A 15,813-nucleotide genomic window follows, 5' to 3' on the forward strand; every position below is an offset into this window, starting at 1 on the left:
GTCAAGCATGTAGATTGGACTAGCAAAATAAAACAAGTTAGCAAAAATTTTCGCTTCACTCTAGCTGCTAAGTAGTTTATGTATGTCATTTCCTTGTTATTTGGCAAAAATCAAGGTAAATGAATGTACTCTAAATCTACATATTATGTTTGAAAATAAACAGGTAGAAGCATTTGAAAACAGAATGAAGTATAATTGTATAGTATGTATATCATAGTTGCAATAGTCAAGTTTTATTTAAATTTGTCTATAATTTATTGCCAAGTAGTAAATCTATACTAAAAATATAATAATTTCATTGTTTTAATATATATATATGAAGTTTAAAATATAGTTTTGGTTCTTTTTTGCATGTTAGGTCTTATAAATGTACACTCTTAATAACTTGCGTTCTAGTACATTAACTGATTGTAGTGTTATAATGACTATTTTACTTATAACCAAGTGAAATATGGAAACAAAAATTAAAAATTAGTATCATGTATATAATTTTCCTTTTAAGAAAAATCGTATTATTAATCCTCTTATGTTACACTATTCTTATGCTCCTTATACATAATATATGCTACACGCATTGGATTATTTCTGATCATTCCACAAACCAAACCTCAAATACTGCTCCAATAGGCTTCATTAAACTCAAAACTAGGTCAAACTTAGAATCAATCCATTAGGATCTCAACCAGAATCCTCAATCATGAATTAAATAAAAAGAATTACATAGCTTCACCGATGATTCGTATTTGTTGACAAACCAGTAAGTGGTTGCACCAACTACAACTCAAGACTTTATGTGCTTCAATTGTTTAACCTTCTCAAAGTCTAGAGGCTGGAGATTTCTTTCAACCTCCTAAGCTAGTTGTGACATACAATTAAATGTTGACTTGGCACCCTTCATATCAAACCCCAAGCGATCAACCCATATCATCTTTGCTTCTAAGACCTTCAATGAGAAATCCAAGTCATTGCATAAGTTTTGAACTAATTTAGTTAATTCTATAGGAGCAAATTGCAGCACGAAAGTAAAACAAATGTAGTTTAGGTGCAAACCTGGAAATCCAAATCAACATACATAGTGCAAAAGCGAATAATGTCTTCCATATTGTTGGTGTTAATCTCACTGACTAACAGTTTCTGCAAACTCTCGTAGAGGATCAGGTTGAGCGTTTTTGTAATCTAAAGAGCTGATCCATTCCCCATCCTAGAACACATGGGAACATATTACTTCCAAGATTGATTTCAAATGTTAACTGTTGGAAAATGGAAACTAAGCCAGCAGCATTAACAAGAAAACATCACGCCTCTTGAAAGTCTTCCAACTGAAGAACCCTATCTACAGCAACAATGTACATAAGATCTTGATCAACTTCTTCTCCGAACCTCTTCCCCCACAATGAAACAAGGCGTTGTACAATGGCAGGGGATGCCAAACAATGAGGACTAAGATCTTCTCAAAACACAAGCACAGTAGAAACACTACATATTCCTGTAACCATGCCACCATAACCATACCGAAATACAAAAGCTTCCTTGTAGTAGAGTCATAGGCGAAATTGGTTATAAATGGTGAACTGAATCTAAATATGAGTTAATAAGTGAGAAGAAAGAAACAGACCTTGGTTGCACTCATATCTTGTGGTTTGGTGAGGGTGCCTTGAAGTGTACACTGAAGAGTGCGCAACCCAGATTGGTTCAACTGATGAACACAGAGTTCAAATCAATCTCTTCAATACAAATTCCTCCAACTAACATGTCCTCTAACTATGCTAACTAAAACATATGAAATGAAAAAAATGAGAAATTTATATTCATCAACTTAATTTTCAGTACATACTACATATACTTTGATCTCATCTAGAGTATAATATGTTTTAACAGAATAGAACTAGTAACTGAAAGTATAACTAACTTACAACTACCTTAACTAACTAACTGTCTATCTATCTATATGTCTTTTATTTTTTGGAATCATTCATACTAATTACAACTTAATTGGTTATAAGAAGATGAGAAGGAGGCAGAGAAGCTTTAGCATTAGCAATGGCACCTGAACATGAAGGGAAGAAGGGGTTTGAGGAGAGAAGGGAAAAGTGGGATTCAAGAAGAAGAAAGGGGTGCCTTCATGAGGGTCAACGGCAAACCTGACGCCAATGGCCAAAGGGGAAGAAGAACCCTCATGACCCTCATTGGTCAAAGCAGAGAGGGTTCCCACAGTGGCAAGCTCCATGATGGTTCTAGAAACCTTTGCGGGGAAGGGCTTCTTGTTGCTGTGAGTGCTCAATTCGAAATGGGGTGCTTCTGAAACCGCGGAAAGGGAGCATTTTGGAGGCTTAAAGGAAGAGAAGTTGCTGAAATGGAAGTGGGTTCTGTTGGTCTTCGAATTTGGTGTGAAGGGAACAGAGCTATGAAAAAGCATTGGATTTGAGGTTTGAATGAGATCACAGTGCAGATGCAAAGGAAGAAGATGAACGAGAGAGAAGGAGAAGGAGGAGGATGATAAAGTTGATGCGTTTATTTGAGGTGTTTTAGTAAAAGTGGTGATATACTATATATTTAAAAAAGAAAAAATTAAATGTTGATGTGAAAAATAAATTTCACATGACTTGTTATTACTTGTTTATATTTTAAACGTATCGGTACGTATGAATTTATCATCGTACCGTAGCAAACACCTAAAAATAATAGTTTTTTTTAGCATATAGTACACTGGCGAGGACCATGCATGTCCCGCGAATCCATCTCATTCAAGTAGCGGGTTGACTTTGCTCTTTCTTTGGTCGCGCGCCTCAATGTTCAATTGAGGATCACTTTAGCTCTTTCATATCTATCCCACGTAGATGGGTCATCCATTCGAACAAACTTGTCTCTATACATCTTGCAAATTTCAGATATTTTGTACACATTATGCATATATACTTGCCAATCAAGACGTTGGTTAGTGCAACAAATAAGAACGTGGAGACATGGGAGTCGCTTGACCTGGAAATGGCCACAATCGCAGTGTCGTTGCGCAAAGTTGACAATGTAAATAGAACCATCTTGCATTTCGCGAACCTCAAACATCTCTTGCACCTATCAAACCGATTAACGACAATGTTTCCTGCACGTCGAAAGCTTTCTTCAACACTTTTGGTAGCAAATTCTGAATACGTGAATCTGTTGCGGACACGCTCATGAGCCTCGGCCTATTCTGGGTAAACAATTTGTTTAGCCCATAGAAAGTAGACCTAACAATGGCAGTCACAGGAAGGTTGCGTGCACCCTTCAGGACAGAATTTATGCACTCTACCAAGTTTGTCGTCATATGTCCCCAACAATGACCCCCGTTGAATGCCAACACCCATCTCTAAACATCGATCTCATCGCACCATTGAGTATATGCCTCACCCTGTTCTTTAAGCTGTTGGTAGTTTTTGTTGTACTCCTGTTCCGTCCTAGAATATCCTGTTGGACAAACCATTTAATCATAAGCAAATGCCACAAAATTACTATGAATAGGATCATAAGAGCGAAATCAAATACATGTGTTAACCACGAGTTTATGCAAATACGGAGCCTTGAACATCCTTAAGAAGTCGGACTCGATGTGCCTGATGCAGAACATGTGTCACGCTATTGATGGTGACCATGCACTGTTACTGCAAGCTATTGCTGCGTCAATGGAGTTATGGCGGTTAGAAATAATGCCAACGCCATCAATGGTAACAACATATTTCCGCAAGTTAGTTAGAAAAAACTCCCACGCATCTGCCATCTCACCCTCGACTATCCCAAATGAAATAGGCACAATGTTTTGGTTCTTATCTTGTGCAACGGCAACTAAAAGTGCACCTTTATATTTTTCATACAAGTGTGTGCCATCAACCAGCACCAGTGGCTTGCAGTGTCTGAAACTCTGAATGCTACTATACGCGGATAGAAGCTCCAAAAACGCGATGGAGAACTCTTACATCTTGAACCTCCTCACTCTCACGGTAAATGGGGAGCGTCTTTATTTGAACACGAGACCTTGACATCTTCGCAGTCATTGCTTTCAACCATACTGGCAGAGTCTGGTAAGAAACTTTTCAATCACCGAAAACTTTTGCAACAGATTTCTTCTTTGCCAACCAAGCCTTACGGTAACTAACAGTGTAGTTGAACCTGGATTGAACTTCTGCAATAATAGACTTTACCTTTATCGACGGGTTTGCTTTGACCAACGGCCTAATGGCATCTGCAATTGTGTCTGAGTCCAACTTGGTATGATTTTGTGAAATTGTGCCCATGGTGCACGTGTGTTTGCCATTGTATCTTCTAATCCCCCAATAAGCTTTCTTTCAAATCAAGCTAGCTCGGATAAGCCAATCGCACCTGGCACATTAACTCTTGCATTTCGTATAGAATGTCTACGGTTCAGACTCATACACAGTGTAATCAATTTTTTTAGAGATAGTGCAACTTTTGATTACAGATATCACCGACTCTCTAGAGCCAAATTCTATTCTGACACTAAACTCACTATCTTCCAATGCAACGTTGCCTTCACCTACGATATGCGCACCACCATCATTTAGACAAGGCAAATAAAATACACACTAGTTGTAACTTGAATTAATAATCATAAATACACATACTCGCATACTTAGAAAATTCCGGGGCATGCATGGCTTCGAGATCCAAAGTCCGCATAAAAGACGAAACACCAAAGGGGTGCCGGCTTACAATCGCCTATGCTTCATTTTGCACCCCCAGATTGCTTGCCAAGTCTCCGTCATTGTTTTCATCATCGACTTCATAATTGGCTTCGAATTCCTCTTCACTATCGTTGTCATCTTCTTCCCAATCTATATCTCCACACTCATCAACATTGGCCTCCTCGTCAACTGCATCCAGCCCCAAATGCTGTTCGAACTCAACGTACATCTCTATCATCGGCACGTGAAAAATCGGGTTTGTTGATAAATACAGAACATCTGTTGCATACTGGCGTCGTCAGTGATGGGCATTATTTGAAACTGCATCAGCCCACCAAATACTTGTACAAGATTCCTGTATAAAATGTTGCTCACCCTTTTCGAAATGTGATTTTGTATGTTATCACAAAGACCATTTTGCAACTCTACAAAATCCATGGTGCATGGAATAGCAAATGACAATGGAGATTCAAAAACAAAAAGTTACTCCTCCGTGTGTATTTGGTATAATCTCACCGTTATAATACACTCGCAAATTTGCAGTATCTTCCATAACTTCAACCTCACCTAACTCGACTTTTTTGACATAACTAACTACCAAAAAAATAGGAGGAGTAGAAGTGGAGTGAAGCATTTTGAATGAATCCCGCTTCGTATTTATAGGCACGACTCTTGATTAAAATATTTTTTTTAAACAAAACGCAACCTACATTTTAGACTTTTAAAAAAAATCTGAGACCCTAAAAACGTAACCTACTTTTTGTGTATTAAAAAAAAAAAGACTGACACAAAGTTAAAAACACAAGTTACGTTTTGTTATTTAAAAATAAAATTGGCCCTTACTAAATAAAGAATGCCATGCGTTTGGCCTCAAACAAAATAAAAAATTAAAAATTTTTCAAAATCTAAAACGCAGCCTATGTTTGTTTAATTTGATGAACAAAAAAAAATACAAGAAAAAGGAAAAGAGTAAAACCCATGTTGCATTTTGGGCTGACACAATTTTTTGGATATGTCCATTTTATTATACTACACCAACATCTTTTTTCATAACAGAAAAAAATGAGCCCATAAATGAATGCGTGAGATAGATTATTAGATTTAATTAATTTAGTTGGAGAAATTTAAACTTCTTTGACATCACTTAGAATTTAATCGATTTATAATTTGATGACTAATTATATTTAAAACTTATATGATCTTTTTAGTATTTTGTATTTTATTTTGATAAGTCATAGGTTATAATTCTGTCGATATGATTTCAGACAATAAATAAAATACTTGCAGATAACGAGACAAGTAATTAATATTTGGGATAAAATATAAGTATTAAAATATCTATTTTGTCTTTTACCCTATCTCATAAATCATTATCATTTCTATCAAAGAAAAATAACATCAAGAAAAATTTAAAATAAAAGGAGAATATTGAGATAATATAAAAGATAGAAAACTATGAAAAAAATATTATGACATAATATAAAATTAAAAGGTTAATTGTGTTATTTTAATATTTTTTGCTCTGATAAAAATAAAATTTAATTAATATATGTCTTAAAAGTTTGTATTAAATCATTATTAGTATAAGTTTTTAAAATTGTTTAATTTATTAAATACACCACAAATGCATCGAAACTTAAATTTATTATATTTTAAAAAAAATGATTTGTTCTTTTCTTTTAGTCAGAAAATTTGTAGATAAAAAATAATTCATTTTTCTTTTTTTTTTGGCAGATTTTTTTTTTTGATAAATCATATCAAAATGTTACCAGAAGAGAAAAACATATTTATAATTTTGATTGGATCAGCCAGTCAAAGGAATGCGTAAGGCCCAATAAGCATGTAGCCATAATATGAGGCCCACTTGGCCCGTTCCTATGATAGAAAGTACCTAGTCACCTTGCTAGTGGCGTCTATGGCCTCCGAACCATATATTATAGAGTTACCTTCCTCCTCTTTTCGGAGGTTTCGTTGTTTGAACCCTAATACCGTACCATTCTCACTTCCATTCCTCCACCCTCCAACTAACCTTCCCTTCCCTTCAATTTCTTCTCTATATTGTAATCACTGACACACCGCAAATCTGCACCGACATGCACCCTGATTAATTATTCTAGATTTCAAAGAGGATAAATATTAAAATCACAAATCAAAAGCTTACATTGTCACCCAGGTTCGCTCTCTCTTGCTTTCTTTCTTCTTCGATTGTTCAGATGATTATTCTTTCTTTCCTAATAATTTTCTTAATAAGCAAGAATTATGATATTTCTCTTATTTATTTTATTTGTACACTTACTTATGGTAAAATTATGGATGTTCTTTTTTTGTTTTGTTTTTCTTTTGCTTTGAGTTGTACTGGATAATTGGTAGATTCTGAATGGATTTTTGGTCTATGATGGTATTTAAAGTAGCTTTTTTTTTGGGGGCTGTAGAGATACATATAAGACATGGCTGCAGCAGAGGCAGCTCAAGCTGCCGCTGGTCCACGGTATGCACCTGATGATCCCACCCTTCCTACGCCATGGAAGGGGCTAATTGATGGAAGCACTGGTCTTTTGTACTACTGGAACCCTGAAACTAATGTCACCCAGTATGAGAAACCTCCCCCTTTGCCGTCGGGCCCTGCTCCGGCTGCTTCTACACCCAACATGGCGCCCATACCCGTGGCTCATGCGATGCAATCCGGTGGGATGATGGGGCAGCATGGGCAGCAAATGCTTCAGTCCTCTCAACAGCAAGGGAGTAACCTTGCTCAGCAACATGGGCAAATGATGCCACAACAGCAGAGTTCGCATGTGGCATCTCAGCAGAAGCCATCTCCGGTTGCACAAGGGGTGCAACAGCAGAATTTGCAGTTGGCACAGTCCATGCCACAACCAGGGTTTAATCAGGCTGGACAGCATTCATTGCCACATCAGGGACAGCATTCAATGCAGCCTCAGGGACAGTATCCCATGCAACCCCAAGGGCAACAAATGGTCCAGCCTAAAGGGCAGCAGATGACACAACAACCACATCAGATGCATTATCAGATGCAGCCCCAAGGTATCAATGCCCAACATTTTGGTCAAGGAGCATCTCAGGCTCAGGGCTCACATTCTGTGCAACCACAAGCACATCAATTCGCCCCCCAGAGCATGCATTATATGCCATATCAGCCAAACATGCCTCAACCTGTGCAGCCAAGTTCCCAGCATAACATGCATGGTCATTCTTATGAAAACCAACAAGACTTCAAATCAGCATTCCCAAAGAGTTAGATCCGGACCATCTGGGCAAGTGCCAGATGGAGGTGCAAATGCTGGTCACTCAAAACAGTTTGGTGGCGCACCAGGAAGCATACAACAGTCTCCCTCTGCAGTGCCATTACAACAGGGTAGTTCTTATCCAGTTTACCAACATGGTCCTAGCTTTCAAAACCAGATGGGGCCTGGTATGATGCATGGTCATCCACCCAATGTCCATCCTGGAAGCCAAAAGATGGGACATGCAGATAATTTTCATGGTAGAGCTGGGAATGAATATTACTATAACTCTAGCAAAGAGATGCCAGCTATGGGTCCTCAGCAGCCAAATATTGCACCAATACCCATTTCAACAAAGCAGCAGGTATTTTCTTTTTAGTGTGAATTTTAAATCAGAAATGTCTTTTTCTCAATATGATTGGACCAATCACTGGTGGATTCATGTTATCTAAGTTTTACACACTAAGACATTGAATATTTATAACAATTGAATATACATGACATAGGAATCCAATTCTCAAGAATAGAACCAAGCTCGTCCCTGAAAATTGAAAATCCCAAACCCCAAACGACTTTTCAGCTGTTTCACATCCTATTCTCCCTTGTTTGAGATTGTGTTGCTCTAACTGTTGCAGTTGCATGGGACATCATCAAGGTGCTGCCTTGCATCTATCTGTATTGATCACATATTGGTCCAAGAATCCAAGCACCCTAAGGCTTTAGCTGTGTTTTGTGGTGTTTTTGTTCTGTCCTTTAGTCATATATTATTATATGTTGGTGATTTAGTTAATATAGTTTTGTCAGTCATGGCTCTAGAATCTGTGTCATGATTGCTCTTTTCTGTTTATATGCTCCCCTTTAAATCATCAACAATCTCTTGATAATCTTGCATGTCTGAGCAAAAGTTTGCTTTTGTTTTAATATATCTGATTAAATGCTTTTGTTTCGTGAAAATGCTTCATCATTCGTATCATTTGTATGTAATCAATTATTGAATTTTAAGTTGCTCCTTCATTGTCTTTCTTTCCCTGTAATTCATGTCAATGTCTGATTAAATGTTGTTGCCCTTGATATATTTGTTCCACATATTTGCAGGATATGAGAATGGGCAGCGGCCCTTTTCAAAATGTAATGCCTAGTGGAAATGGAAGTGGTATCCCAGGTCATCCAATGCACATGTTTCCACCAGTAGGAGGGCATCCGCCTCTCTCAAGTAACTCCTTGAAAGGACCTCCTTATATGGGATCTTCAGATGTTACTGATATGACACCTGCTGAAATTTATTGTCAGCAACATGAAGTTACAGCAACGGTCTGTATTTTCTTTAGGCTGCCTGTTATGTATGGTATTTGTTTTAATATCCTGATCAATAGCTTGTGGAGTTGTTGAAATGACCTAGATTTTAAAAGTCCATGTCATGATTGATAATTTTGATCTTGTGAACACAATCCCATTGTTGTTCATATATATTACATCATATATAGGGTATGGCCTGCGCCATTTGGACTGGAAAAAAAAATTTTTTTCCCACATAAAAGTGGTGTTGGCTACAGTTTATATAGATGGTTTTATTACATAGTCAAATTGCTACCCATGTTTTAAGTTTGATGGACTGTTTCTTACATCATATATATTGGATCTTAATGGACAGGGTGACAACATTCCACCTCCTTTTATGACATTTGATGCTACTGGATTTCCTCCAGAGATTTTGAGAGAGGTAAGTGTATTATTCATGTTCTATTAAATTGCATGCTTTGGTACTTCTTAATAAAGGGATGGTTTTACATAAATTTTACTTTTGAACTCATTCTTGCTTGTCGCAGGTGCGATATCTGCTCCAGAGCAGGAGCATATGTCGTACGCTGCACTGCTAATCTGCTATTGGCACACTTATACTTGCAACTACTATTCTGATTTTTGGAGCCTGCAAAATGGATGGTTGGAGCCTTTCATGGGCATCTTCTAAAAGGGTGGTTGGCCCTTCATTCAAATTTCACCTTATGTGATATGGGATTTGTTGCATATTGGCTCCGTCACTCATGTCTTTATTGCTCCTTTTTAATTGCCTCAAGTTGCTTCAGTAAGCAACCATAACCTATGGGTCCTTTTGTTTCATTGTTTGCTAATTATGTACATTTTTAAAATGCAACAACATATTCTAAAAACCAAAAGACATCTGTTTTGCACTGCTCATGGAGATGATTTTCCTGCATTTGTTTCATTTCAGATATATTCTGCTGGCTTCTCAAACCCAACACCAATTCAGGCTCAAACTTGGCCAGTAGCACTGCAAGGTAGGGACATAGTGGCAATTGCAAAAACAGGCTCTGGCAAAACATTGGGCTACTTAATGCCTGCATTCATCCTTCTTAGGCAGAGAAGGAATAATCCTTTGAATGGCCCCACTGTCTTGGTTTTAGCTCCAACACGTGAACTTGCTACACAGATCCAAGATGAGGCTGTCAAATTTGGAAGATCTTCACGTTTCTCTTGCACGGTATGTCTTGGGTTTTCTATTTAATCCAAATTACAGTTTTTCTCCCTATTAATGTGCTGTAATCTGTTGATACATTCTGATTTTGCCTCCATTATAGTGTTTGTATGGTGGAGCACCCAAAGCCCAACAGCTAAAAGAGTTAGATCGGGGAGCAGACATTGTTGTTGCCACACCTGGCCGACTCAATGACATCCTTGAAATGAAGAAAATTGACTTTGGGCAAGTTTCACTGCTTGTGCTCGATGAGGCTGACCGTATGCTTGACATGGGTTTTGAACCTCAAATCCGGAAAATTGTTAATGAGATTCCACCACGTAGGCAAACTCTCATGTATACGGCAACATGGCCAAAAGAAGTAAGAAAAATTGCCAGTGACCTGCTCGTTAATCCTGTTCAGGTTAACATTGGAAGTGTTGATGAGCTTGCCGCAAATAAAGCTATCACACAGGTAATAAATTAGCATTGTACTTCAATTAATGACATCGCATATATGTTTTTGTTGCACTTTTGATGTTGTCTCTCATGTACACCATGCAAAATATTGCATATCTTATATATTGTAATTGGCAGTATGTTGAATTTGTCCCTCAAATGGAGAAGCAGAGGCGATTAGAGCAGATCCTCAGATCCCAAGAGCGGGGCTCTAAGGTTATTATATTTTGTTCCACAAAGAGGTTATGTGATCAGCTTGCCCGTAGTATTGGTCGCAATTATGGGGCTGCTGCAATTCATGGTGACAAGTCTCAAAGTGAGAGGGATTGGGTTTTAAATCAGTTCCGGAGTGGGAAGTCACCAGTTTTAGTTGCCACTGATGTTGCTGCTCGTGGGCTTGACATCAAGGATATAAGGTTAGCCTCTTTGTATCCGTGTTACTTTTCTTCAAGCTGAGATATAGAGTCGTAAACTTATTTCGCATATTATGTGATGTGCTAGAAAAAAGGTGATCTTGTCAGTTAGTACGTTGTGGTTTTCAAGAACTTATCTGAATTTTAATAGGTTGTATAGATCTTTATTGAATATTCGTGAATATTCCACGTGACAGGGTGGTTATAAACTATGATTTCCCTACTGGAGTTGAGGATTATGTACACCGAATTGGAAGAACTGGACGGGCAGGTGCTACTGGAGTATCGTACACCTTTTTCTCGGAGCAGGACTGGAAACATGCATCTGATTTAATCAAAGTCTTGGAGGGTGCAAACCAGCATGTGCCTCCAGAGCTAAGACAGATGACCTTGCGCGGACCACCAAACTTTGGAAAAGAGCGGGGTGGGATGAGTCGTTTCGACTCTGGTGGTGGTGGGCGTTGGGATAATGGTGGTCGTGGTGGCATGAGGGATGGGGGCTTTGGTGGTCGTGGTGGCATGAGAGATGGTGGCTTTAGTGGTCGGGGCGGCATGAGGGATGGTAACTTTGGTGGCCGAGGTGGCATGAGGGAGAGTGGATTCAGCAATGATGGTGGCATGAGAGATGGTGGCTTTGGTGCTCATGGTGCTAGCGGTCAAGGTGGGAGAGGTGATATGTTTGGTGGTAGGGGAAATAGAGGTCGAGGATTTGGTGGCCCTCGTGGTGGTCATGCTGGGTGGGGTAGAGGGGATCGTGGTCCAAATGACCGATTCAACATGGATGGAAGAGGAAGAGGGCGAGGACGTGGGCGATTAGACAACAGAAGAGATGTTGGATACAGGAGTAGAGGCAGAAGCCGTAGCCGTAGCCCAGAGAGAGTACGAACATGGGACTATAGTAGCAGAAGTCGTAGTAGGAGTCGCAGCAGTAGGAGCTGGAGCCGGAGCCGGAGCCGAAGCCGAAGCAGAAGCCGCAGTTGGTCGCGTGGTCGCAGTCGGAGTCGCAGCTATAGCCCTAGCCCTCGTCGGAGTCGAAGCCGCAGTCGTAGTGGTCGCAGTTACAGCCGCAGCCGCAGCCGAAGTCCCCGTAGAAGTCCCAGCTATGATAGGCGTGATAGGACAGATCAACACCATTCTGATCAAAAGGATTATAGAGAACCAGAGGTCCAAGCTCCCAATCCGGGAGTGTCTCCAAGCTCCCAAGGGCAGCAGAATTCAATTTTGGGAACTGATCAAGTGGATCAGGCGCCACTGGTTGCTGGGAGCGGTGACCCAGAAGATCCCAATGCTCTGGCATAGCCTTTCATTTTAAGCTGTTGTTATGATCTTATTATTTTTAGAGGGCTCTCGAAACTTGTAATCTTATTGATTGGCGGCTATGTTTAACCTCCCACTTTTTTTTGTTTATGATTGGATTTGCATGGTGATTACCACCTGATGGCAAGCTGAGGTTGAATCATGTGATGGTAGTTTTGTAACTAATTTTAAATGCAGTTTCATGCAATGCTGCATTGTTGAGTCACAAATATTCGGTTTGGTGAAATATGATATCCATAATTTATTTTGGTGTAGTCAAAATTATTGTAACTACTCATTAATTCGTTGGTATTATAGTTCTCTTTGGTCTTTATTTTTTCCGTTCATTTTGGAAAATAATCTTCACTAGTTTGGATAATATAGTGGTTAGTTTACTAATTTGTTTAAGCAAGTATGGGGGTTCAAGTTTAGTCTTATGCATGTAGTAATTTATTAGCTAACAGCAAATTTTCAATAGAGCTTTGATTTGCAATATATTAATCCTTGGCCGGTTGAGTTGGAGTACTTTAGAAAAAAAAATGGTTCTCAGCCAAGATATTCAATTGAGTAATAAAACTATTTTTGTGCCTTTTTACGAGTTATCCGCTCATCAACAGATTATTGTCAACTAATGCTAGTCTTAAGAAAAAGGAATTTGTGATTAATCTTCTCCATCTATTCTCCAACTAGTTTAAGTGTCCTTGCGTTTATGAATTTTTTTGGTTGACTTATTTTTCTAAAAACTTAGAATATTGTAGATGTTCCACAAATATCACGTATTATAGTACTTATTTGAAGATGGTAATTATTTTTAAGTCTTTAGTCTTAACTATGTAGTAAAAGATGGTACTTAGGTGAAACAGATTTGAAAAGTGGTACGTACAGGATTCAGAGCACTTATTAATATTTTCCTTCTAAATAACTCGATACTAAAGATGACTAAGGAGGTGAAAAAATTGACTAGAATTGCAAACTACAGATCTCGTTTAAACCTTCTGCTCAAGATCACCTGATCAATCTATGGTAGCTTGATAATTCCTATTTTACCCAGCTAAAGGGGTTTGGTTTTCATTCTGCAGCTCCAACCTATATTTATCAATGCAATGGAAATTTGCAATTTAGACCATTATGACCGAAAACATAGGATTGACGGTGAGCTTCATGCACCATTACATACTTGAACACCAAAACATTCTGTGAAAGGAAAAACATACTATAAAGGGTTTCCTTTTGTTTGAGTGTAGTACATCAGATATGACTTAGAACAAAAATGAAATTAAGGAGACAAGTTCATCAAATACAAAGGAGTGAGCGCGCAAGCCAGAGGCCTTAATCCAGTATTGTTGATCATCAATCAGTTCATGTTTATTCCTCCTAATACTTGGATTCAAAATTACTAGTTATCTTTAACTACTTCTTAGACATAATAGAGGCCAGGCCTAGCCTCCATCCATACAACATAGCCAAGCTGTGCCTTTGTGGAATCAGAGAGGCCAGTCCTGTTCGCAAACTGTGAGTAGACCTAACAATCTCTTGCTTGTGGCTGCTTATCTCTGATGAACTGCATTTATTTTAGCAATCTAGTTACCCAAAATCCAATAGGAATTATGGAAGTACATGAATCAGAAATGAAGACAGCAGCAAAATCAAATGGATACTTGAAAGTAAATGTTGTAGCACACCGTGAAATGGAAATAGACAAAGCAGAAAAATTAAAAAAATCATGCTCATCGAGTATATAGCATTACCCTTGTTTTGAATTGAAAAGCATGACCATCAAAATACAATTTATCCATGCCACAGGCAGATACTACAGTTTAAAACATGGAAGGGTAACATAAAAAAAGAAAAGAACACATACACTGGATGAGATGGTGCTTCATTTGCGAATGTTGACATGCCTTGTCTTTGCTTGTGCTTAGGGTTAGCTGTGCAGAGCACATAGACCCGTCCCCGGCGTTTAACCGTCCGACAAAACTCACACATCTTCTTCACAGATGATCTCACCTTCATGATTTCTGAGGAAGAAACCCAACAAAAAACCATCATACATAATCCCTCCTCTAAGAGAATAAACAATAAACAAAAATAACAAACAATCACTTGAAACTCACAAGTTTGCTTCACACTACAATAGACCTTGCAAGGTTAAAGAAACATAGCACTCCAGCAAAGAACGCGTAGCAACTGAATTACATAGCAATTCAGGTAGGAATAAATCTTAGCTATGTTGTTCCACACACAAATCAATAGCTAAAATGATGAATTATCTTTGTAAATATTCAATTTTTATGTAAAGAGGAAAACAGAGTGGAAGCAAGCAGAAACCATGTGTAATTCAAACGAAAACCCCAAATTGCAGCAAACAGAATGCAACATTGGAAATCAAAATAGATATATCGAGACATAAATAGATTCAGCTAGTACTAACCACTAATCTTCAAATCGCGCCCAAAAAAACTGAGAAAATGGATCATAAATGAAGAAGAAATGAAAGATACATACCTGAATTCGACAGAGAGATGAATAGTGTGCTGTAGAGGTTCACTGAAACCAAACTAGCGGCGTCGCCGTTTGAGGTAACAACTAACAAGCGCTAGCAGAAGCAGATTGAGAAGAAGAAGCAAGGTGTTCAGGAACAATGCAAACTGGGCCTTTATTGGGCTATATTGGGCCATTTTGGTTTTATTAGAACTGGGCCTTTATCTGCCACAACTGACCCACGCAAAAAGGATCAGAGTACTAAAATCCTTGCTGATTGACAAAAAATGTCCCACACCATGATTTTTTTTTTCAAATATAATGTATGATATCAATATGATTTTTTTATATAAAAAGATAAATAATTATGAACGCTTATTATTGTAATATTGTTGTCTTTTTTTCCCTCATTAATCAGCAACCAAGACAAAAAAGAACCATTACGAAATGGGAGACAATAAGTATAATAAGTAGGAATGTAGGATAATTATTTTTCACATAAACTCATTAGTCATGAGTCATGACTCACTTGCTGGAAGAAGCAACTTCACCTACCAGTTGCAAAAGTATGCTTTGCTTTTACGGTCTGTTTTTAGTTTTGAAAATTTTGGAATTAGAATACAAAATATGCAAATAGGTGTGACGAATTACGAAACTATTGGTACAATAAAGTTGATGGTGGGGTTTTGCATTTCCTTCTGTGGACCATGTTTGGGAGCAAAATAACTTCAGCATGCTTAATGCTTGCCTATGATTTTGGAACACCTCAA

The 15,813-nt window shown here is 38.2% G+C and overlaps 2 protein-coding genes and 1 pseudogene across 2 annotated transcripts; 1 reads left to right on the forward strand and 2 right to left on the reverse strand.

Annotated features, from left to right (window-relative positions):
- Positions 1-499: 499 nt before the first annotated feature.
- On the reverse strand, positions 500-2,510 carry LOC107471536 (glutamyl-tRNA reductase-binding protein, chloroplastic-like; annotated as a pseudogene).
- Positions 2,511-6,602: 4,092 nt separating this feature from the next.
- LOC107470091 (DEAD-box ATP-dependent RNA helicase 46-like) lies at positions 6,603-12,827 on the forward strand. Its single transcript, XM_016089465.3, is given in 9 exon segments — positions 6,603-6,849; positions 7,109-7,932; positions 7,934-8,285; positions 9,017-9,232; positions 9,573-9,641; positions 10,152-10,421; positions 10,519-10,869; positions 10,992-11,269; positions 11,464-12,827. Coding segments are annotated over 8 exon segments (3,447 nt in total). The 5' UTR covers positions 6,603-6,849; positions 7,109-7,123; the 3' UTR covers positions 12,566-12,827.
- Positions 12,828-13,688: 861 nt separating this feature from the next.
- LOC107470086 (uncharacterized) lies at positions 13,689-15,158 on the reverse strand. The gene is made up of 3 exons (XM_052257472.1): positions 15,068-15,158; positions 14,424-14,580; positions 13,689-14,123 (listed from the first exon to the last, which is right to left on the reverse strand). Exons 2-3 carry the CDS (start codon positions 14,573-14,575, stop codon positions 13,973-13,975), a joined length of 303 nt encoding a protein of 100 aa, XP_052113432.1. The 5' UTR covers positions 14,576-14,580; positions 15,068-15,158; the 3' UTR covers positions 13,689-13,972.
- Positions 15,159-15,813: the final 655 nt, after the last annotated feature.

The sequence above is a fragment of the Arachis duranensis genome, chromosome 1 (assembly GCF_000817695.3).
Source record: "Arachis duranensis cultivar V14167 chromosome 1, aradu.V14167.gnm2.J7QH, whole genome shotgun sequence".
Taxonomy (NCBI): domain Eukaryota; kingdom Viridiplantae; phylum Streptophyta; class Magnoliopsida; order Fabales; family Fabaceae; genus Arachis; species Arachis duranensis.